This window comes from Poecilia reticulata, chromosome 20, assembly GCF_904066995.2.
Source record: "Poecilia reticulata chromosome 20, P_reticulata-male-v2, whole genome shotgun sequence".
NCBI classification, from domain to species: domain Eukaryota; kingdom Metazoa; phylum Chordata; class Actinopteri; order Cyprinodontiformes; family Poeciliidae; genus Poecilia; species Poecilia reticulata.
The window spans coordinates 20,709,316-20,734,226 of record NC_088849.1 but is presented as its reverse complement, the minus strand read 5'-3'; the positions used below and the strand labels follow the sequence as shown (position 1 = coordinate 20,734,226).

Sequence of the window (24,911 nt, the reverse complement as noted above, 5' to 3'; positions counted from 1 at the left end):
GGAGATAATATACACAAAGTTCTCAAGAATTTTATTATGAGCAAAATATCCAATCAGTTAAATTGTATTAGTTTTTCTCTGCTGACAAAATCAGTTCTATACAATTAAAGTTCTCAACATCAGTTTCTCTGAGTCTAAAAACTGAAATGTAATAGTGTTGCTCATTTTGATTCAAAATAATAGAACCAACAAGTCTCATTAAAATACTTGGTAACAATGCATACATGGTACATACATTTTTAAATATGTCTCTTAAATAAACTGTAAGAAGTTATTTACCACAGAATGTCTGATTTTGTTTCCCTGCTCCCCAGACAGCTGTTTTGAATTAAGATGAAACTGATTACATGTTTGGCTATGGCGACATTGCATTACTTTTAAGAGATTCATAATGTATGATTAAAGTTTGATGTACTGTAAGTATTTCTTATGTTCATGTTCAGAACTTTTAGACGTACTTTTGTTGCTGTTACCAGTGATGCTGATGCCACCTGCTGGTTTAAATCAGGAGTTTTCTGCATTTGAATACTTTTAGTAAAGGGAAAGAAATAGAAATATGGCAAAAAAAAAAAAATTGGAAAGAAAATTAGAAAGGGAAAACATTGTATAAAATACAAAAAATTGTAATAACAAAGAATTGGCTATGAAGAAAGAAGTAGAAGGGAAGATGTAATAATGAGAAAACAGGGAAAAAGAAAAACAATAAATATTACGTTTGCGGGGAAAAATAAATTGCTGATCATGTTTTGATGAAGTGTATTAAATATGCAATTGAAGAAAGCGAACATGAGGAAATATTATAAATGCTAGATAAAGAATTATTAATTACTTTTACATTAGACAATGCAAGAACAGTGGGTGGAGACGGTGAGGTTACACTCACGTACACTAGGTGGCAGTATGCATCTCTGAAGTTGTTTTCAATCCGCCAAGAAGAAGAAAAAGAAGCGGAAGCTCCAGCCTCCCACGGCTAAACGTCAATGTTGTGAGTGTCTCTCATTCTCCAGGTTGGCTAAATTAGCTTGAGGTCAGTCAAAGTGTAAACTCAAAAGGCGGAAGTTAAATCAAATCCACAATTGTTTGGGAAATTATCTGACGTTGTTTTGTAACCCTTTGGTACATGGCATCTACTCTTTCTGTACTAAATCTGTGAAGCTATAAGCTATTTTAGAAAGCTAATTTATGCTATAACTGACATTTCCCTCTTTTTTTATTCAAAACATGTTAACCCATTTAAAATATTTTGTCTTACGGTTGCTGTCTTAAAGACTGTTAACTAGACGGACTGCATGTTGCTGTGTTTTAGTAAAGCCTTTCTTTATCTTCCAGGTATCTTAATCTTCATTCTTCGCTCCTCTATCAACATGAGCGATCCTTGGCAGGAATGTATGGACTTCTGTTTAGATGTCACCAAACGGGCAGGAAACGTAAGCAAACTATTTATGGGGATATTAATTTAATTCACAAATAAGCAGGTTTATTGATTTTACCAGAAAGTCTTCCAACATCGTGCCACTGCAGTAAAGTTCAAAAAGTGCTATTTCACTAAGAAAGTGCCTACAGGACAGCAAAGTCAATATTTTGGAATAGCCATCAGAAACCTGTTATTTTTATTTTACTTTACTTTAGTCACTTTTGCTAACAAAAAGTATTTAAGAGCAAATTAGAAGACACATTTGCCTCAAACATACCAGTTCTGTCAGGAGGAATGGGTCAGAACCCCAAGAAATGATTGTGATAAGCGCGGTGAAAGAAAACCCAGTTAACCCAAGTAATACAGTTTAAAAGGCAGTTCCTCCATTTACTAATCTGCGCAAACCTTTCAAATTTAAGAAAATAATAGAAAATTATCTCTTATAATTCTGACATTCAGCTGATAGAAATAATCTGAGCAATATTATGTAACATAAAGCATGAAAAGTTTAGACTAATTTGATTCTAGGGAGGAAAAAAACAGAGTATGTCTCTTTATTATGTGTCTGTACGTGTCTATTTCATATAAGTAAAATAATAATTTGTTAATCAAACATTAAATATAAAACCACTGATTGGAAATGCATAATATTAAACCAGCTCATTGTTTTATCGCACATCCAAAAGCAAAGCAAAAACAAAACTGTGCTTCTTGGGGGGGAAATATTATCAGCTAGATTTAGTGACGATGGTGTTGATCTTAATGTTGGAGAACTGTTGTAAAGAGTGGCTTTCTGGGGTCACTAAGTCTCCATAGCAACCAGTTGTTTGGGAAGCATGCCAGGAAAAAGGCTTTTCTGTCTCATTGTCTCAAATGTAAACATGTGGAGTTTGCTGAAGACTTCTGGAGTTATGTTTCTGGAGACTAAGATTTCATTTTTCTTCAACAAACACCCCCCCAGCCGCGAGGCCCTCTGTTTTGCAATGTAGAGGATCTGTGATGCTGTAGGCCTGGTTTTCTTCTAGAGAATTTAGTGAAGTTCTGCAATAAAATTCATTTTATTTAAGACTTTCTCTTTAAAAGTTGCAGATAGTCCTGCTTTCTGTGTGAAAGTTGTCATTTGCGTTTTTTTCTGCTCCTAAAGTTTTCATTGTGGAATTCGTTTCTCAGTACTAACATGTTGCAGAATGAACATAATGTTGCATTGAAGGAAACCCCACTCGGAATAAATGTATGAACCTACAGAGCTCAGACACTTTGTCGTCTGTGGCCAACTCTTGCCAACAATCTGTCACCATGACGCTCATCACATGGGGCTAATTAGAGCAGCAGATGTGTTCAGTCGTTGCCGTGTTTCTGACAGATGATCCGCGAGGCGCTGCAGAAGGACATCACCATCATGCAGAAGAGCTCTCCGGTTGACCTGGTGACTGAGACGGACCAAAAAGTGGAGCAGCTCATTATATCTTCCTTAAAGGAGAAGTACCCCACGCACAGGTGCGCTGCTGTTATGGAAGATCTGTGATGCATGAGTTTTTTGTTTTTACCTCAACCGAAGAACAGCCGCTTCCAGAGGACATAAGAGAAATGGAGCGATTAATTATTATGCAAGTTTTCAGGGTTTCAAATCTGCAGTTGTTTTTGCCATTTGTGGCATTTCCCCTCCTGCAGCATTTTGTCTGTGGTAGCTGGATTTGTTTTGTTTTCTGTGATAGCAGTATTTTTTATTTTTTTTTGTTTACAGCGTTTCCCTGTTGCAATAGTTTTTCAGTTCTTGAGTGTTTTGGGTCAGTCATGTGTTTGCAGCTGGTTTTGCCGTTTGCTGCTACCGTTGGCAGCTGCCGATAATGTTGCTCAACTCGAGTTGCCTGCTGTTGTGCCATTGGGCGGCTGTTCTAGATGTGCCTGCGTCTTGTAAACCAGATCACTTGCACACACATCGCCGGTCTGCACGTGGAGAAAATTATGACCAAACTTCTGTCTTTTTGTTTGTACGTGCACAACGGATTAAACCTTTGTTGTAAACCATACCTGTACATAATCTAATATGTATGCCGTCTGAATTAGTATCGTGGTCTGGGCTTTTAATATCAAAGAGATGATCAAAATACTTGAAGATAGTTAAAAGCAAACTTTGCATCATATTCTGTTTTTTCCTTTGTATGCCTGTTTATATATATATATATATATGTGATGCATGTCTCATTTAGCATAAACTTGTGACATGATTGGGGAGGAAATTGATCTTATTTTAGAGAATTCATGCTGAGGCTTTTAAAAGATGTGTGAAGTGGAAATCATTTACTTAGATGGAGAAGTCACCTTTTTTGCTCAATAAGAGTAACTCTCTTTTCTGAGAATACACAAGCATAAAGACCCAGATCATTTGTAATTTTCAAGGATTAAGCATTTTGTTGCAAATTTAAAGGAGAAAAAAGTCTGAACTTACACATTTTTAGAACGTTTTTTTATGCTCCCATGCTACAGTAGAGGATAAAAGGAGAATTTGTGCCAATGCAAGCAGGGGGCTCTCTGTTTAAAAAGGTTGAGGACCTCTGCACCCTCTAAATATGCTTTATGCTAAAGGTTAATGCCAGCAGACCCTGCTTTTATAATTACACATATAAACATGCAGAAAAGTGGTGGTCATTTCACACTTTGTAAACCGTTTATTAATGTGCCTCTTAAACATATTAATAATAATAATATATTAAGGCAGTTAGTCTTAGTGAACACAAGGGCTTCTCAAACTTTTCAGGGTTATACAATTAATTAATTCTGGCCTTGAAAACACTAAACACATTCCACACTGTTGTTGTTGTTTATCAAGGGAAGATGAAGGAAAAATAAAGCAGTTTTGGAAAAATTTAATAACTCCATAAAAATGTTAAAAAATGAAAGTGGGGTGTGACTGCATATGGTGTGTTCATATTCAGGGGTTGCATCCTTCCAAGGCTGTCCAAATTTGAATTCTCCTCCAAATGCCGCCCACAAAAGCGACACACTTTTTGGCACTAGTGACTGTATTTGTATGAGAGGAAGAAGGGCAGAGCGCAGTAAATGCTAAATCGAACCAGTACAGCTACGTCAAGGACTGCAGCCTCGGTAGATGTACCTGCTCTACCAGTCAGCCACTGGAGCCACCAGTACGCCCTGTTTTCCTGGCGTATCCTTTGCAGCCCAAACTATCCCAAGATTCATTGGGCTTGAATGGGAGACTTTTCTTGCAACAATAGTAAATGAAACAGGAGACAGAGAGGGAGACTTTTAAATATTTTTTTTGAACTTTGTGTCTTGTTAATATGTTATTTCGTCATAAAAAAAGTTTACCGTGACTGTCACTGATTCCTTCATGCATATTTTAGGAATGATTGAATCTCCGATGGCAACTGTTCATATATGCAGACAAAGTCGGGAATAAATCTAAGGGTTGGACCAACCAGTTTCCAGTTTGTGTCGCTTATCTTATAGTAAAATAGAAATCAGGAAGCAAACGGTACATGGCTACAAGTTTGGACGATGTTCTTTTTAAAATTTCAACTTGTTTAGCTAACATCAAAACTGCTGTTTCCTTCCGTTTCCTTTTGTTTTTGCTTTTTATTTCAAAGATTCATCGGTGAGGAGTCGGTAGCCGCTGGCGCTCCCAGCGTTCTCACCGACGATCCCACTTGGATCATCGACCCCATCGACGGCACCACCAACTTTGTGCACAGGTACTCCTAACCGGGATGTGAGGCTCTCCCGGAAGCCTGAAACTGCTCTGAATCTGTTTCATCTCAGTCCCTCCTTGACTATTTTTATCTTTTAATTAGCTTCCCTTTCTTGGATTGTCCTCTCTTGGATTGTCTTCAGGGATAATTAGATGAAAATGAACTGATAATAGAAGCTTGCTTCTTAGAGCCTGATTCCTACTGGGAGTTCATTAAACGGATGTTTTATATTGTACATTTCTGTTGGGTAGGTTCCCCTTTGTGTCTGTATCAATCGGCTTCACAGTGAAGAAAGAGGTAGGTCTTAATATATGCAAATCTCGTGTTTATTCCCCCGCTGTGATTTCTTGATTATAATAGACATTAACCCCATTGTTGCCTTGTGAATCTTTGAATAGTGATGCTGAAAAATCCTCCTTGTTATGCAGCTGCTGCTCTGTTTTTAGCCCTCCTCCCACACAGCTTCAATCATCAGCGTGTTTTCTGCACTGCCTTTTGCTCTCAGATAGAGTTTGGGATTGTCTACAGCTGCATCGAGGACAAAATGTACACGGCACGGAAGGGGAAGGGAGCATTTTGCAACGGAAACCCCATCAAAGTGTCCGGACAGAAAGGTAGATTCCGTATGACACATGACTGGTGCTGTAGTTGCAAATCAATCCACTAGGTGGAGCTGGACGTCCGCTGTTGGTCCTGTTTGTTTCAGGAATGAATGGATTTCTTTCTGTTTCTGTTTCTGAAGACATTAGCAAGTCTTTGGTGCTGACCGAAATGAACTTCAAGGAGGAAACTGAGCACTTCAACATTATGTTGGCCAACATCAGGACTATCCTCACCATACCGGTTCACGGGTAAATATTAACCTATGGAGTGATGCAGCAGTTCATGTAGGAGAAGGCAAAACCGACAAACTTCTCAGGAGCCTGACATTTCTGTATAAAACGTCGTTTTTGTATCTCCCTAAACTCTTTTTTTTTTTGTTTTCATTGTCTGTAGACCACAACTGTCAACATTAGAAAAAAATAAAATTATGGCTTAATGTTTTTCACTGTATGTGAGATGATTCCACGTAATGTATAAGCTTCAGTTTCTCCAATGAGTGACAAAAAGCTATTGATCTTTTTTATTCAAAACGTGGTTCCAGCTGAGCAAACTCCACATGTTTAGGTTTGTGATAGAAAACCAGGAAAGTTGTTTTTTTTTTTTTTCGTTTTTCTTCCTGGCATGAGTCTGAAACGGGTAGATGCAGTATCGGTTTATCTGGAAACTTAATGACTTGAAGCCATTTCCTCTATGTTACTTGAAAAATGGTCTCAAAGCAACAATTTTATCGTTTATCTCCATAACTTCTGGGACAATTTATCGTCCAGCAAAATTTGTTATTTTGCTCCAACTCTTTCAAAAATGTTTTTTAGTTTTGAGTAGTTATTTTACTCTACATTTATCACAAAATACCCAGTGAAATAAAATAAAAACATTGAAATGGAAACTTCTACACCTTCACACTCCATGGTCTCATCCAGCAGTATGATATTGCACATCTTGTAAAACAAACACTGATTGGCTCTTATGTTTTAATGTTAGGTTCTGTTTAGACTCAAAAATAGGAATTTACCTAAAAACTCCTTTTTTCTTAGACCCATCCCTCTGTAGTGTTTTGTGATGCATTTTTTAAATAACCTGAAAGCGCCTGAAGCCTCCCAGTGGGAGGTGTGTATAAATGGTCTCACCCTCTTCATTTTTAATCTTTTGACCTGAATTGGATCAAAACGTTGTCTATTAATAAATCATATGGAAGCTTCTGCTGCCCTCCACCTTCTTCTCCCTTGTTGTTGTGTACACAGCAACCTTTTTATCTATCATTTCTAACAATAAAAGCCGCCTCTTGTTAGTGTTTTCTCCAAATTAAAGTAAGTTGGTGGTGCAGACTCATGTCAGAAAAAAAAAGGAAAAGTTGGAAAAAGCAACATAACGGACTGTTAAGCCGGAGATGATTGCTGCTCAGTTATTATTCCCACTACAAGCTGAAAGTAAATGTCCCGTTTCCAGGATCCGCTCCCCAGGCAGCGCCGCCGTCAACATGTGCCTCGTGGCGTCCGGTTCGGCCGACGCCTACTATCACATGGGGATCCACTGCTGGGACATGGCTGGAGGGGCGGCCGTCGTGACTGAGGCCGGAGGCGTCATCATGGACATTTCAGGTGAGTCGCAGAGACAACTGGACGTCTCCAAACAGGGACTCTGCTGGAGACCTACTGAAGTGCCTGTCAAAGTGATGTGCTTTAGGGACACTTCTACTAATGAAGAAGATGACAACAAAGACACTTTTCAAAAGATTGGCCATTTGATCCTAGTTATGAAGCAGTGGAGCTTAATAAGTTCAGCTTGTTATTCAAGTTGGTTTAAAAAGTTTTTTCATCTTTCTGTGCTAATGAAAGGAAAAAGGTTAACGGCAGGATAGGGAGAACGATGAGTTGACTGCAGGATACCTCAGCTGGTGCCTTCTTCCACACCAGGTGTGTCTTCTATGGAGAGAAAAACCTGAGAGAAAATAAGTTGGTTTTGGAATGTATTTTCTTTTCTTTTTTTTTTTAGCTGGATTAATGTTTACGTGTTTTTGATGTCACTTCCTGATGAGTTTCGGCTAGCGGAGCTGCTGTCTGTCTGTTGCCATGACAACGGGTTTGTTATACATGACAGTCATAAAAAAGGATGAAATATTTTATAAAGCTGTAGTTTTTATTTTTTACTTTTAACACACTATGGCTGCTAAAAGCGGCAATTATGTAAAATTAAATTATTGCCCAGTGTATTTGCTTAGTCCTCTGTTGCATCTGGACAGAACTGACGGAAACCAAACTGTCTATAGATTTATATCTAGGGAGAATACATATCTTATGTCTTAAAACATCTGCAATTTTCTCGTGTTTAAATGAAACCATATTTTATAAATCAGATAATCGGATATTTAGAAATCAGATAATGAATAAGGGCGCTTTAACCATTTTTTAGACAGATTCCCACGCATCCCACATTGGAACACTATGGTCTTTGTGGACATTATTCAGTGCACAGTAATGGTGCCTGCATGGGTGTGTCACTAGCTATAGTGGCTAATAGGCCCTGTCCAATCCAGTAATACATATCGATGCTCCCTGCAAAGCTTATCCCCTAAAACACCCATAACCCTGTCACTCATTTCAACTTCTTTAACGACGCATTAACTGATTTGTCTGGTAGATACTCAAAACTTCTCCATGCGATCAATATTTGCAATCTGGCCAGTGAGCTGGATGAATACTGCAGTTTGCTCTGCTGGAAAATCTCCAGAGGGAGCCTGGCCTCTTCGAAGCCTACAGACCTCCTAGACAAACTGCTTCCTTTATCCCCGGGTTTCACTCCTTGATGATCATCATGGCAAACTCAAGAACAGTCGACACATCCTTGCCTAAAAACTGAAACCAGTTTGTCCAGTCAGGTGAGGGAGGTGTTTGGACGTGGAGCTGATTCCCTGACAGCCCACAGCTTCTGCAGGTGGTTTCTTTGAGGTAAAGGCCCCTCTTCACTCTGAACCCCCACCTACGTTGCATGTGCTGTGCATCAAGGGCTTTGCTCTCAGGAAAGTGAAAGCAACCTTTGCGCTGCGCCGAGCATGCTGTGATGTACGGCGAGACGCGGAGAGGCAGGAAATCTCTCGCTGCTCTTCTCTAAGCCAAACGTAGCCGGTCACTGTGGAAACGGAGCGCCGTCTCCAGCAACAGCTCTGTGAATCATAGCTTCACAACTTATTTTTTACTTGCTGTTCATCTTACTAGTGAGATGAGTTCCAACTCAAGTTATTTAAAAAATGCAACTTATCCTTCGCTTTTCCAGATTTGGAGTGTAGGGGTCACTGTTGCACCAAGAAACAATCTCAGCAAAATGTTATTTCTGGTCTGACAGATCTGTTATAGCGCTTAATAAACATTCATCGTAGACAAATTAGACACATAATGCTTACTGTGTGCTTCTCAAATGGATGTTTTTGATTATTTTTATTATCCAAGTGTCACCCCATTATATAAGCACCTTGGTTTTTCTTCCACGTAAACAGAAATGTCAAGATGTGAGGCAGCAGCAGGTGTTGGGATATTCACAAGCCCCCTCCTGGCAGAGCACAGCTGTGTTCGTGGTTTCTGCAGAATAGAAAATGTCACCTTACAGTACATGATCTTCTTTTTCTGTCAAAGTTTTTCACCGTCTTCTACTATTCTCGTCTCTCGTTTGGTCCACGTTTCCTACGAGCCGCAAAAGGTAGTCGAGGTAAACCGAAGGTGCACCTGGTTTCAGGTCGAGAGTTTTTACATCTAGAGACAAAATAAAAACAATCTGGTTTTTATTACAGTCTGGAAAAGTGTGGAGTTTTTCCTTTTACCCTTTTCTAGGTCTGCATTTTAATCAAAACCATATAATGACAAAAACAAGCAACATTTTCAATTCAAAAACTTGAAAATGTTGCTAAACTGCTAAACTATTGGACAGAGATATTTATTGTTTCTAATATGTCCTTTAGGTTATTAAACTATCTGTTTGGTACAGATTATTATACCCATTCAGCTTTCAAGGGCTTCAGGAACCCCTGATTATTCATAAACCTTTAAAAAATATACTTTTTTAGAAATGTGAACTGTGGACTTCTGATAGGCCGTCTTCTATTTGCACAGCTTTCACACAACAAAGGTCTTTTCCAGCATCCCATCAGATTGTTTTTTTGTAGTTAAAATTAACTCCCAGTGGGCCGAGAGGAGCTGCTTCGTCATTCATCGTTTGTTTGGATGTGCAGCTTGTGCGTTTAGGGGCATACGGACAAACTCCGATAAAAGTTCCAGCCTTGGGATTTTTGTTTGTCAAAAAAGATTCATTTTGTTAAGATCTATATAATCAAAATTAATGCATGGATATCCTACCAACAGCTGTAACAAAACAGCTAAAAAAATTTTAAAGAAATCAAGGTTCTTGCACCAATTCAAAACCAAAAATCAACAAATTTTCAACATGTTATTGAATCGTTCGTTTTCACACACTATTTTGTTAATCAATTAACTTTTTACCATATTGAGGGGAAAAAAGTCCTTATTTTTACATCTGTCTCCCTTAACCAGGTGGGCCGTTTGATCTGATGTCTCGCAGGCTGATTGTTGCCAGCAGCAGGACGATAGCTGAACGAATTTCCAAGGAGATAACAGAGTTCCCCGTCGGCAGGGACGACACAGAAGGCCCCTAAACCTCCAGAGCCAGCTGAAGCCGAGTAAAAACACACACAGCTGCTTTCAGTGTAACAAGTGTGGAGCCTGTCTTTGCCTTAAGAACCAAAATGATACAGTTACCTCTGAACAACAGCAGGCGGGTCCTTTAAACACTTTATTCTCCTGTATATCGGTACTTAGTCATACACACATACTTTTATGTTGTTGCGTTGTTTGCACTGTGTTGTATTTTATTGAATCACTCAGGCATTTTTTTTTATTATTATTCAGTCAGAAACAAGAAATTAATTTTTGTTAATAGGTTCCTCAAAACATCATCATTACAGCCATAAAAATATTAACATCAAGGTTCACGCTTATTGCTAAAGATGTTTAAACTAAGAATATCTATTCAGTTGGGGGAAAAAAAAAATCACATGTAAAAAAATTTAAAAAATTTTTTTAAACATATACTCTCATGCAGGTTATTCACAATATCTTTAAACTTTAAAAGATATTTCTCATCATTCTTAAAAACGGGAAAGACAACAGAGCACTGAATTCAAGCCAAGCTGGTTGAATTGGCTACAAGAGAAGAGCTGCTGAGTCTAAACTTGCTCATATCTGCAAGTCAGAGCCATAAAAACCCCCAAATCTACAAACACCTGCAGCAAGGAGCGCTCAGAATGGGCTCAGTATGTCTTCTTTGCAGCCAGAACATACTATCTACATGCTAACCAGTTTTTGCAGGTCCCTAAAAAAGAAGTCCTGTTTGTAATAACCTCCATTTTATGGCCTTAAAAAGTCCTGTGTCCAGATTTCTCGTACTAGGTCTGAAATCTAGTACGAGACAGTATGTCTTAGATTATTTGTTTACTGCTTAATTCATCAGCTTTTGTTGACAATGGACCAATTTTTGCCTAAGATAGAAGATGATATCTACAGGCAATTCTAATGAAAACACTCCTGCTCAGTCGCTCCTTTATTAAACCATTTCTGGTCTTAAAAAGTCCTAAATGTAACTTACTGAAACTTGTAGAAACTTTTATTTAGACAGTGGCGCCATAGAAAGTCTTCCTAAATGTAAATTATTTCATTACTTTTTAAATGGAACTGGTGCTTTGGCTACATGAAACTAAGCTTTAGTTTTTCAGTATCAAACACTGAGAGTAGGATTGGTGTGATATAAAGCATTATTAAGTAGAAAAACAACTGAAACCTATTGTTATGTATGGTGGAAGATGTGTGATACTGGGGGCTGTTTTCCTTTCCAAAGCCTCAGAGTCATTCTTGGAGTGGTTGGTATTGCCAAGTCTTTGAAATGCCCCCAAAATTTAAGTCAAATTTTCTCAAGAGGATCATGATTTCTAAACGTGACCAAACCAACACAGAAACGGTTCACATGACGCAATTATTTCTTAATGTTGGATTCTTTTTTCCCCTCTGTGGAATAAATATTCTACTGGGTTTTATTGGAATTGTTCAGACTGAGATTATTCAACCTCAATAATTTTATTTCTATGTAATTTAAGGGTTTTTAGACATCTTTTCCAGAAAGCGCTGTACCTGTTTTAAGAGTGAATTTAGCTTGCACTGTACACAATTCACCACATACACCACATGACTAACTCCTGTACTGTATATCTATTTTTTCTGTACTGTATGGCTCCTTATCAAGTCTAGAATAATAAAAAAGCATGACGTGTGTATCTTTAATGTGTTTTTTTTTTCTAAGTTATTTAAAAATCCCCTTAAATATAGTTCCTGCATCCTTGCCTCTATATTTCAGTTTCATGGATTGACTCGTTTAGCTGCAGCTGAGGCTGGTGTCAACCTGCACAGACACACCATTGTTGTAAACCACAGACGTAATAGACAACTGGCAGCAGAAATAAGAGCCTGTGTGTGAACATTTCTGCAGGAAATATGCTGACTGAGCAGATGGCGAGCTTCATGACTAAATATGGGAGCTCAGTGTCACGACTCATCCCCACAGGAAAATAGAAATGAGCAGTTAGGGGAATAAAATCTGTCAAGACGCCTCTCATTTCTGTTTTGCATCATTTAGACATTCCTGTTCAATTCTTGCTTCTTTTGTGTAAATAAAGTTATTCACACCCCTTCAGTTTCACCATTTATTGCTGGGAACTTTGGCATGTTTTACTCCAAGTAATGCAAAATGGTGAGAAGAAAGGGAAAGTATAAACGACTCACATTTTCTGTTTTACAAATGAAATCTTAAAAGTGTGGTGTGCATTTGATATACCCACATAAAATCCAGGGCATCCAAATGAACTGACGGACTTTGTAAGAAGAGCATTGATTGGATAAGCAGCCAGGAGAGCTTTGGTAACTCTGGAGGAGCTGCAGAGATCCAACCAGAGCAAAATGGTTTGGATCAAATCACGTCTGTTGGCATGCGTGGCCTCGTTATGAATCAAATTCAGAATCTGCTTCAAGACTTAAAAATTAATGTTTTCTTTCTGCAGTTGCCGTAAGAGATGGTTTTAATTGTATTGTGGCTGAATGCATGTATACTCCATCCATCTTACCAGGTTTGACGTTATGCTTAAAAAGAGCTTCCCCACAGCATGCTGCTGCCACTACCGGTTGGGAGGGGGCATTAAGGAGAACATCTGTTAACTTCCAGAACACACACAGCATTTTACATGTACTTTTGCAGGGGAGCCAACTACAAATACATGCTAGACGAATCCATTAAAATGCAATGTAACATCCCCCCAGAAAAATGAAATGTTGGAAGATTTATTAACGGTTTTGCAGAGAACTGTTGAGTTGAGCCACTGTGAGGAAAATTCGCTCTGTATCCCAGCTCCCCAACACCCAGGCGCAGTAACTTGAATCCACAAAGTGTGGCTTTGACCTAGAAAAGGGATAAATCTATAAAGTGAAGGCACGAACAAGAAAAAATGTCTCTGGTGACAAACTGAAAACAGGCCTCTGGACACGCAGTAAAAACAGTCACAGCTACTGTTGTGATTTAGGAGAGAGATAAAAGCCATTACAGCATGTAAAGTTGTGTGCTGCGTTTCCCCTGCCCTTTCAGTCAGAGCTGCAAACGGTTCACCCCCCCATCCTAGGCTGATATGCTCTATAAAATAAGCCTCCATGGACTCTTTTTTTTTTTCCCCCCTCCCCTCCAGCTTGTGTTTGCTGATGACTAACAAATGGTTTTAAAACACTTTACTCGAGCAAACCCAGACTTTATGTGTTCTGGAAGCCAGTGGTGCATGCTCGTATGCAGGCGGGGAGTTCGGCAGAGTCGTTATCGCCGGTTTTCCTCCAGCGGCTCTGCAGCAATCCTGCCGGATCCCTGCGTCCTTTAAATTTTCACGCTCTCTTATTGTTTACGGAGTCATTAATGCCTCAACCAACCACGTCCTCATTCTCCAACTTTATGACCTGGTAACCTCCAACAAGTGGCAGGCATTGTTCTCTGCAGAAGCTGTGATTTCCTGGCTTATCCCAACAAATTTACCCCAAGTGATTTGAGAGTGGTGTACTAAATATAGTTATGTAGTGTTAGCATACATTCAGCACGGGCCTATTAATTTGGGGGGACGCATTTGGACCATTTTTTTCAGGGCTGTATAATTATACTATATGCACTGAGTCAATGAATTTTTTAAAAACAAGAATTGGGTGCGTAAGTTTGAATTTATTTGAACCACACACAAGTAGACACAGATATATACATACACTCCTCCTCACTAGTATTTGGTTAGATGTCCTTTAGAGAGCTGTCGACGAGCTTCTGACTTATTTCTGTTGTTTGACCACCTTTCTACTTTCTAACACACAAAGTTAAACGCCACGGAGACGCCAGTTCTACTTTACAAATCATTGGCGGGTGTCAAAGCCCAGACCGAGCCGATAAGCAAGTTCCAAAGATTTTCGACTGACTTACTATCTGACCCAAACTTTTGTTCAGAAGAAATTAAATGTTCAGAAAAATCAAGCTTTTCCATAAATTGGAAACTCATAGAAAACCAGTGTCAAGGTGTCTTTATCTTAGACTGAAAGAAATGAGTGCCTTCTCCAAAATGAACAGCTGAAATTTGCATCTGTCCACCTAAACAATCCAAATATATTCTCGAGAAATCTTTCATGGCAAGAGGAGATAAAAAAAAAAAGTAGCTGTTTGGCCAAACTACCAAGGAGTCGAGGTGAGGCTTTCAAATAAACACTGTAATTATGGTAGCAACATGCTTTGGGAGTGTTTCAGTGTTAAGATATGTTGTAGAATTGGAAAATAAGATACTATAGCAAACCCATAGTGACATCAAGGTGAGGTCTCAAAGGGGGTATTACGTAAAATCAACTTTTTTGAGTTTTATATTACGCTATGTTATCCCCTCATAAATAAAACATACCTAGAGTCTTGCTTTGATTATTTTTGATTATATCCTTGAATCTCCCATGGCAACCATTTGGGGGTGCCTAATCAATAGTTCTCACAAAGTGTCGCCTTCTCCACAAAACTCCTCCTTGGAGCTGGAGTCTCCTCCTCACAGAGCACCGCTCCCCCAAACAGCTCCTCCAGACTAGCGGCAGCAGCAATTAGCAAACGTCTGCTGGAACTTCACGTCCGCTGAGCTCATCCTACAAATTATCACTCAGTCAAATGGCATAATGAGAAGCATTGTTGTGAGGAGTGTCATAAAGAGCAGGAGCTTCTTAAAGAAACAGAAACTGAAATTCAGGTATCAAATTGCAAAGTTAAAATTCCTTTATGGTTGATAAATTTTTATTATAATTGACGGTGACAAATTAATTCGATCTACTAATTTATAACAATGTTCGGTATGTGTGGGACCAGGCTAAGACTGGAACTGTTAAAGGCGGCTTTGCTGTGGTCTTCTTCCCTAAAAAAAAAAAAAGCTTGTCTTGCTCTGGCTGTTAACCTGACCAAACTCTGCTCGCTTTTCCTGTTTCACCAGAAAATCAAAATGTCAACCATGTCACCAGTAAAAAAAAAAAAAAAAGCCCCGGGAGCAAAATGAGACGTGCAGAATTCTAAGCAGTTTTCCAGGAAATTAATAACTTCAGGCGTTGTGAGGCCACACAGGTTTGGAAGATTCAATCAAGATGAGGATAGTATTTGGTACAAACTTTAGGGGAATGACTGAAAGAAGAAACAGGCTCTGAATTCATACACCAGTTTAAATTGAGATCTGTTGCGGTACAGATTAACACACAATAAGTGATGGATGAATTCAACTGTTAGACTTATTTTTAGCTTCCAACCTGAATGTTTATTCATTCAGTTTCAGTCCAGTCCATGACTATTTTCAGAAGAATACTCACTTAGCTTGTTGAAACACTGTGACCCATATGTAAATGCTGACAGTAGAAGATCGACTGGAGGATGATTCACCTTCCACATCCTGTTTCAGGTCTTTGATGGATTTTTTCCCCCTATATTATGGAAAAACATGATTTTCAGATACTTTTTTTAGGCCTAAAACTTCTCGCATCCTCAAATTGTTGACACTGATACTTTTTTTAAAAGAACAAGGTACACAGTCCACTGTTATGGTTTGGTAAACTGAAACTGAACGGAAACATTTAACCAATGTCCACAGAAAAACAAGACAACCTTGAGAATCAAACAAGGAAATTTGGTTTCTTGGAAGGAAATGAGAGAAAAAGCAAGTGTGTTAAAACTACAACGTCCTTCTCCTTACATCGCACTATACTTTCTGTTGCCCTATCAGATAAAATCCTTATAAAATACATTGAAGTGTCTGGATGCATCAAAGCAAAATGGGAAAAAAAAACCTTCAAATTGTATAAAAATGATTGTAAATATAGGTGAAAACAACAAAATACTGTTCGTGACTGGGCAAGTCATAGCCAAGAACAATTGATCTATTTTGTTTAAATCTATTGAATTTTATTTGTCTAATTCGTAGAAGGTTATCAACACTTAGAAGAAACAGTCGTATATGAAAACATCTTATCAGGTCAATTAACTACTAGTTTGTTTTATATTTATCTACACATACACTCTTTTTCTCTTTTGATAGCTTTTAATGTCCTTGTGTTTTGTCCATGATGTGTCCTGAATTCAGCCTTCCTGTCTGAGAGACCCCAAATGTTTTCTGAATAATGTCATTTCCTGGAGGTGAACTTTGAATTCCTTACATGTTATTCTGCACTTGGAGGCAAACGCTTGTTTTTCAGTGAAATTCTTCATATTCTGAATTTCAGGGAAAACAGGAAAGACCAACAAAGACTGATCAGACTCACACTCCGACTGGACCAACGGGTCTTTTGAGGAGCTGGATGAGTGTTAAGACAACACCAATAAAATTTTACATGGTTACCAAATTGAAGTAATAGTGATGCTGGAGGTAAACTGAGGCCAAAGATTTGAATAAAAGAAGTGTGCATAAACAGTGACTTTCCTGTAATTTGCATATAAGCTTTGAGTTCTTTACAACAAAGGTACCCTTCACAATCTTCCAATGGTTCTTACACATGCATGTGTCCAATGCCAGGAATACTTGGTATAAATTTTAAGCATAGTCGAACTCTAAAAGTAAGTAACCAGGAATGGATGGATGTTTTTCCTTTAGCTCGCCCCTAGGCAGGATGATGCTGTGCATTCTGTCCTTTTGTTCTTCTGGGTTCCGGCCATTGCGAAGGGCTGGTCCAGGCATTGGGCTGGACCTTAGCAGAAGTGCCGGGAAGCATCGGGCGTGTCGCTGCTGTCGGGGTGTCTAGTGTCTGCCTGCCTGTGGTGCTGCACCCTTCGAGTAGCGGATTATTACTGCTCTGCTCACAAATCAGACAACTCTGCATCTCCAAGCGACAAATTCAAAACACAAACCTAATTACGACGGTGAGAGCAGCGAGACCAGGTGCATCATAAATCGTTTTAGCAACTTTTAGCTCACAAAGATGTGGAAAATATTCCCCACGTTTAGGGATCTAAAACTGTAAGTTTCACAAAAGTGTTGCACAAATGTGGTTTTATTCAAGAATCCTGTTGAGTAAAAGAGACATAACATGATATTGCTCAGACAAATTGCAAAAGCATATGGTTGTACAGAAACATTGCTTCGTCATGTAACTCCTGGATGTTATGTAACAGGACATGTAAATGAAAGAAGCCACTGCCCGACTACGGTGTGTTCAGGACACTATGAAGTGCTTCATTAGCCCGTTGTAACTCACAGAGTTGGCTGCAGATAGAAAAGGCCTCACTTTCATTACATCGGCATGCTGAAGTTCACATTATGCCCTAGAAGAACCTCTAGAAAGTCCTACCAGAACTAGAACTTTGTGTTAAATAACTCATCAGGGTTTCAGAGACTATCTTTCAGAGTGAACCGCTGACCTTCAGCAGTTTCCCCACCACCACATCAGTGCCTCAATTTTGCAGCTGTGATCCCGGGGAACCAAACATCCAAAACATCCGTCATCCCAGATAAATTATTCATAACAGAGCTGCCACGGAGACGGCAGGACTGATGCATTTGTTTTGCTTGTCCCATCACTTCCTCTCCGCATGCCTCTCAACATCTCCGAGACTCTTATGTTCGCTGCACAACGGGGACAACAGGGTGACAACGCCTCTCCTGCTGCTCTCCTTCTCTCTCAAACAAAACTTTCAACATGATAACAGGCACTGATCTGCCTAAATCTAACGCCAGTTTGTTTATTTCAGCCGCAGCTGGTGCATTAGGATTTCCTGTAGATCTGGAACTTGTTTACGATGACGGATCTGCGGTTTCTGCCGGCTTTGCTGCTGTTTAACAAAGCTGTCGCCAATAAAATTCGAGATCAGACGTAGAACTTCCTCTGGGAGGGCTCTGATGCGGCCCCGCTCTGCCGTTACCAGCGCAACATTTAGGGCCAAACAGCAGACATGAGTCTAACATGTTGCGACACACATGAAGCGAAGCTATGCAAGGTGTGGTCGCATTAGGCTTCATGTCACAACGTGTTCATCTCTCCTTTTTCTGACACAGGATATTAGACAGCGCTGCCGTCTTTACTGTGTCTGAGCACAAGTGCAGAATAATATATCTCGCAATAACAGAAGCAAAAAGAAAGACGCGACGTCATTTTCTTGAGACATGCAACATTTAGCACTAATTGAACGACTTTTCCTGCAGCAAGGTGTGACTTTATATAACTGTCAACAGTTTCAGGAGAAGCTTGACGATCCAGAAAATATCCTCTGGTCCCTCAGGACTTGACTGCCGCATGCATTTGAATAATAAAATGCAAACTATGTCACTCCCGGGCGAAAAAACAAAAACTCAAGTAAATACTATCCTGGACGAAGAGTCAACACAATCTATTGTTTAGCTTCGAGGGTCGGATGGTTGCGGTGTCTGATTTTCTTTTTCAAGCAACAGGGACACTAAGAAATGCAGAATCTGATTTTAAACACACAGATATGTGCTCTACTCTGCACTATCTGTGTAGAAATTCACATAGTTTGTGAATGTGTTGTCAAGACTTTATCCAGCTTCCGGCAGGCTCTCTGACAAACAGACACTTATTCTACATGGGCTCACCAGGGGATCTCTCAGACTGTTTTCCACCACTGGAAAACAATAAAAGGGAGCGACGCAGGAAAGCTGTCAGGAAATAGAAAACTGTCAAGCAGCTTTGTTTGCTATGACACAGCGCCTTGCAAAAGTATTCACATCCCCATAAACCTTTTGTTTTAAACCTTTTTAGCATGTACACACACACTTCAGCGGTCTACATCAGGATTTTATGTGATGGTCCAACAGAAGTACTGCACAATTGTGAAGTGGAAGCAGAAATGATCCTCGTTTCTTTTTTTGTTGTTTTTCCCTCAAGGGTAAAAAGCCGGGGCCAGCTGCATTATGTGAGATGGTATTTGACAAAAAACTGATATGCGGAGGCACTTCATCGGTCACCCCCAAGGCCGAGGAGCCTCTGTGGCTTCTCTGATAACACACACACAAACACACACACGCACGCACGCGCACCCCCCCCTTCCCCCACACACACACACCCACACCCACACACACACACACCCACACGCACACACCCACACACACACACACCCACGCACAGGAGCGGACGCATTACCAACACACACAATGCATAATCTTTGTTGTTTTTGTCACTGCGCATTAATACACTATCATAAATGATAACATCTCATGCGTCAAGAATCTATCCAAATAATAATAATAATGAAAATCTGAATTGGGGCAGAGATAAAAAAAAGAGGTTAGGTAGATCATCACTTGTTTGAACCAGTAATCTATTTTTCTTCCATCGTATGAAACATTGTATGAGTGTGTTCTGTTTGGGATACTTTGCGTCTCCACAGCATTGCGCTGCCATCACCGTGCTTCAAAGTGAAGATGGTGTATTCAGGGTGAAAGAGGTAGATGGTTTACTGATTTAACTTTGCTAACCAATACTTTGAAACTTGTACATTCTTTGTCAATAAAAAAGCTCAACTGACTGAACGGGAAACGGCTCTAATTTTGTTTTATTACACTGGACTTCGATATGGTCTTTGACTAGGCCTTTAACCCCCCATTTATATGTTGAAATTTAAGTTATGGAATAATCTAAAGCAACAGGTTTTCTTCCTCATGTGTCAACTCCGGCCAGCTTCCCTTAAACATGTGACTTCAACCTTCAGGAATTCACTCATTATTTAATGGCCTCTCGTGTTCAGTTGTTACGTTGAATCATATGAAGACGGGAGTGTCTTCCTGTTTCACCTCCACCAGAGTGAGAGGAAGGCTCCCTTAAATTTTTCCACTTTCTTACTCAACCCTGGTTGCTCTCAGCTGAGAGCAAATGGGACATTTTTCCTTTGGGCTGATGAGAATGAAGTCCTGGAGGTGGGGAGGGCGTGTCTAGTACTTTTCCCCACCTCGTCATGCCAGCTTTTTAAGTTGCCCCACTTCCACAGTCAGTCAATTTAAAGGTTTGGGCCTTTCAAACAAGCATCACTAGCACCTGCAGGCTTACCTGGCTGCACATCTTCTCCTCAAGGTGAGTTTTTCTTTCACTATTTGTGCCGTTTCTTATCAAACTGGACGGGAAACGATGAGCTCTTCTGTCAGGGTTCCACTGTTTCTTAAATGTTGTCTTAATCTTTGTAATGAAATCGTCATTGAATTTTCATTAATGATTGTTGCCTATAATATTTTTAATAGAATTATCAGTGTCGTCTTACTCACCAGTTGTCAAATTTTAAATGAAAGAAGAGAGGATGGGAAATGGTACTTAATAGACTGAGATATCATTAATCACAGAAACGGGCTTCTTAGGAACGACTTTTCTGAAGCTGCTTTTTTAATTTTTTTTTTTATAAAAGTCAACATTTATTAAAATCTAATGCTATACATATCCAGTTATTCTGAGATAACGTAAACAAACCAGATATAGCATTAACATTTAACTTGAGGAGCTTCCTTAACATCAAAGTTAAGCCAGTTTTCTTCCACAACAAGGAAGACATTGTCATCAAAACCATGTCCCAACTCATTCTAAGCAATTGTTTTTGTCGCTATCTCTAATTGACAAGCAATATAAGGACAAATTTCAACACAATGTGTTGCAATCCTGGCTTGTGGTGGTGCTTTGGAACAATGCCGGCAGACTTTGATGCAGAAGAAGTCTTACATAATGCATGTTGCTGAAATGAAAGCGTCCTAATCGTGATGCAGGTCTGTGGTGATGCTGTCGTAATCTTTCGCTCACCTCAGAGTCGCTGAGGCTCCAGTCGCTAATAATCCTTTTTACAGGCATATTTTTCCATACATTAAACCGTATTTGCATGTTGTCCGAATAATGACCCACGTTTTATGGGATGTTGTTGCAGTTTTACAGTCTTTGTTTTATTTTACAGACTCTTTCAAACAACCTTGTAGCAGAAATAAAATGGAGGACCCTTGGCAAAAGGCTTACGACTTTGCAGTTGCTGTGGCAAAAAAAGCTGGAGAGGTGCAGTTTCTAACTTTGTTTTTCTCTTTTCGACACAGCAACATAAATGCACTAAATAGCTGAAGTGTGGGTGGCTTTGAGAGTAATTCGGTTCCGCTTATAATCTGGGCAATTAGGAAATTCGAAAAGCTGGCGAGAGTGAAATCAGAGTCATGACCAAGAGCTCCACTGTGGACCTTGTCACCAAGACTGACGAGAGGGTGGAGAAAATCATCATTGGGTCTCTGAAGGAGGAGTTTGGAGAAGGAACACACAGGTGAGCAACGCGTAGAGACACATGTGAGTTTCACAAAGGCTTAAAAATGACGTCCCTGGTTTAATTTAGCTCCTCTTCCTACTCTGTGCTGTAGCTTCATTGGGGAGGAATCTGTTGCAAAAGGTGAGCCGTGCATCTTGACCGACAAACCTACGTGGATCATCGACCCTGTAGACGGCACCACAAACTTTGTGCATGGGTAAGATGATGGTTGAGCACGTTTTGTGTAAGAGAGCTGCTGATGTTTGGCAACCATGTTACGTAATTTACAAATCTGGCAAAAATACATGATGTACAAGACTCTCAAGTACCCAGGAAGTCAAATTTCTTGCAGTTTGAATGTATTTTTTGAGGGAAAAAAACAAACATGAAGCACAGTTACTAGGAAAAAACTCAAAAAATGAGCCCTAATTAAAAAAAAAAATCTCTAAACAGATTAAATTAACAAGATATTTAGAAAAGTAGATAATGAACATGTGCAGTGTGTGTTTGAGGTAAAATCTTTCAACAAAAGAGCCAATCAGCATCTCATTAACTTTGTATAGCAATGCAATGACCCATTATTTTTATCTAAATGCTGCCATTTACTTACAGGTTCCCATTCGTGGCAGTTTCCATTGCCTTTGCTGTCAATAAACAGGTACGTGAAAAAGACACGAAAATCCAATATTTCATTCTCACCGCTTGATGTGACACTTTAATAATTTCTGTTTGTAGTTGGAGTTTGGTGTGGTGTACAGCTGCTTGGAGGACAAGATGTATAAAGCAAGGAAAGGGAAGGGTGCATTCTGCAACGACGAACCCATTCAAGTTTCTGATGTGAAAGGTAAAAATAGAATTCACATTTTAATATTTAGATTAAATTTGCCATGTTTATATCAAGCAAAAGTGTTAAAGCTCTCTAACCTTCTGTTGTTGTAGATATCCACAAGTCCATTATCAGTTCTGAGCATGGAATTGATAGGAGTCCAGAGAAAGTGACCAAAATCTTCTCCACCATGCAAAAGATTCTCTGCATCCCAGTTCATGGGTAAGTTGAAGGACAATGTCTGCAATTTAAAGTCAAAAATCCTCAAACACCAAATTTTGCCATTTTAAAATTAGGTAAGCAATAAAAACGCTAACAATGGATTTAAAAAACGCATTTAGATTTGATTTTTCCTTTTAGTAGAGTCAACAGCAAGAACATGAAATTAACTCCTAAAATCCAGATGTATTATTCTTAAGGATAAATATATCTTTCTAATGACACTATTTTTTTAATCTTAAATGTTATTGGGACAGACAGAAGTAAATGAAGTGCAGCATTAATCTGAAGCAAAGTTATTAAAACTTCAGCTTGAGGTTTTATCATGTGGAGCTTTGAGCAAGCCATAAGCAAGGCTGGAGCTACATTTTATAATATGACATAATTCATTCTCATACTTAAATATTTAAAAGTTAGTTTGAAAAAACCCTTTAAACTTTCAAATAGTAATTTTGCTCAAACTACTAATTCAGAAATGTTCATTAGGGTCAACCTCTGAAGCTAACGTTAAGCTAAGCTCGCGGTGCATTTTCAGTTTGTTTTTTTTTAAGTCTCCTTCTGAATGATATTTTTTTCAAATCCTATCGATTTTAATTATAGCTACACATAGAGAAATGAAGCACAATAAGAGGCATTAAAACTGTACCAGTGTGAAGAAAACTTCAGCAAACTGTTGTGCTAGCATTGCTAAATCAAGCGTTTGCTAGCAAGTCAGTAGTAATCACATAGACAGCAATAATAATTTGTTTAATGACATTTGTCACTCTGTTTTTATGCTTGAGTATTTTCAACGGAGGTTTGAAAAATCTCCTTTACCAATAAAAATGCAAAAAAACATCAATTATAGTGAATTGATTGGGCGAAGTAGAAGTATTAAAGTTACACTGATGAAAACAACTTGGAGCAGCTGATGCGCTAAGGCTACATATGTAGCTACCGCTAGCTGTGGTAAAGTCAGATATTACATTAGTCTTAATTTTGCTTTGTGCTCCCATCTTGAAATGAAACCTACTAACCTAAAAAAAAATTACGTAAAAAACAAAAGATTTGACAAAAAAAAAACACACAGAAACAAAAAATGAAATTCTTCTGGGTTGAACCTCTTAGCATAGATGGAACCCCTCTGAGTTAGCGTTTCCCGTTTTCTGTTTTTCCAAGGCTCCGAGGGTCAGGAACAGCTGCTACCAACATGTGTCTAGTGGCGACCGGGGCGGTGGAGGCCTTCTTCGAGATCGGGATCCACTGCTGGGACATCGCTGCTGGAGCAGTCATAGTCCAAGAAGCTGGAGGAATCCTTCTGGACGTTGATGGTATATTCACTTTTACAATCGTGCTACAAAACAAATGTTTTTAATCTCGGGGATTCTTCACCGTAAATATCAGCGTCGCACTTCTTAACAAAAGCTCTGTTTTGAACTTAGGCGGACCTTTTGATTTGATGTCTCAAAGGATGGTCTCGGCGAACAACGACGTCATTGCCAAACGCATCATCAAGGAAATTGAAATATTCCCCTCAACGAGGGATGACGCACCAATTGAGAAAAAGTGATTTTTAAAGGCTGGCTGCTCTGGATTTGCATATGGACTGGAAGATGAGAACAAGAGAAAAGTATATTTTATACATGTCTAAATTAAGTTACTGATTGTCATCCCTGATTGTCTAAGTGTGAAAGCTTGGTGTGATTTTTTGGCAGCATATTTTGCTCCTTCACATCATTTTACTCATCATTTCAAGCTTGTATTAAATTTGATTGCCTCTCTGTTTTGTGTCTATCAAATATTTTAATTAAAGGAGGAAATGGTGGTAATTTTGCTTTTGCCAATCTTGTATTTTATCCGTTTTTTTTTGTCGCTGACTAACCATGTTTCACTTTGCTTTGACAATAAAACCTTTCATCAGCAATCACCTCCACAATTTTCCATTGCTTAATCTAAGCCCTTACATTCTGAAATCTCTCCAAGACTAACTTTAGAGAATTAAAAGTTTGATTGTAAAGGCTTGTTTATCTTTTAAATATGTATTTAGAGGGTAATAATATGACATTGAATTCTACCTATTCTCAGAAAAAACGTACTTTGCTTGCTTTTATTCACTTCACTTCCGGAGCCAACCACTAGAGGTCAATAATGCATCAGAAACTAAATTTCCCTGCAGCAAGCGTTTCAAGTTATATTGTTGTATGCTTTAGTGTTTTAATGATGCTCTTGAGTGTTTTCTCAGTGTCCTTCGCAAACACATTTCCCATCCTATAAAACACCGGTCAAACACTCGAGATCACTCATGATATCTATTAAA

General features: G+C 39.0%; 2 protein-coding genes and 1 long non-coding RNA gene across 7 annotated transcripts; 2 read left to right on the top strand and 1 right to left on the bottom strand.

Moving 5' to 3' along the window:
• Nucleotides 1–881: 881 nt before the first annotated feature.
• impa2 (inositol monophosphatase 2) lies at nucleotides 882–12,065 on the top strand. Of its 5 annotated transcripts, XR_014085330.1 has the most exons (10): nucleotides 918–1,027; nucleotides 1,330–1,427; nucleotides 2,778–2,911; nucleotides 5,023–5,127; nucleotides 5,376–5,421; nucleotides 5,630–5,738; nucleotides 5,831–5,975; nucleotides 7,174–7,325; nucleotides 7,563–7,640; nucleotides 10,266–10,393. XR_014085330.1 is itself a non-coding variant. In XM_081601615.1 (9 exons), the coding sequence occupies exons 2-9, from the start codon at nucleotides 1,365–1,367 to the stop codon at nucleotides 10,385–10,387; spliced, it is 876 nt and encodes a 291-aa protein (XP_081457741.1). In that variant the 5' UTR covers nucleotides 882–985; nucleotides 1,330–1,364; the 3' UTR covers nucleotides 10,388–12,065. The 5 variants fall into 5 exon arrangements, 4 of the variants coding, with proteins under 4 accessions (XP_081457741.1, XP_081457740.1, XP_008394777.1 ...); XM_081601615.1 differs by lacking the exon at nucleotides 7,563–7,640 and having other exon boundaries at nucleotides 882–985; nucleotides 10,266–12,065; XM_081601614.1 differs by lacking the exon at nucleotides 7,563–7,640 and having other exon boundaries at nucleotides 10,266–12,065.
• Nucleotides 12,066–19,995: 7,930 nt separating this feature from the next.
• LOC103456804 (inositol monophosphatase 1-like) lies at nucleotides 19,996–24,438 on the top strand. The gene is made up of 9 exons (XM_008396560.2): nucleotides 19,996–20,378; nucleotides 21,238–21,332; nucleotides 21,449–21,588; nucleotides 21,683–21,787; nucleotides 22,183–22,228; nucleotides 22,306–22,414; nucleotides 22,510–22,618; nucleotides 23,774–23,925; nucleotides 24,037–24,438. Exons 2-9 carry the CDS (start codon nucleotides 21,270–21,272, stop codon nucleotides 24,162–24,164), a joined length of 852 nt encoding a protein of 283 aa, XP_008394782.1. The 5' UTR covers nucleotides 19,996–20,378; nucleotides 21,238–21,269; the 3' UTR covers nucleotides 24,165–24,438.
• Nucleotides 22,258–23,807, bottom strand: LOC103456803 (uncharacterized). Its single transcript, XR_532324.3, has 3 exons — nucleotides 23,716–23,807; nucleotides 22,495–22,637; nucleotides 22,258–22,402 (listed from the first exon to the last, which is right to left on the bottom strand). It is a non-coding gene; the product is annotated as an uncharacterized LOC103456803 (long non-coding RNA).
• Nucleotides 24,439–24,911: the final 473 nt, after the last annotated feature.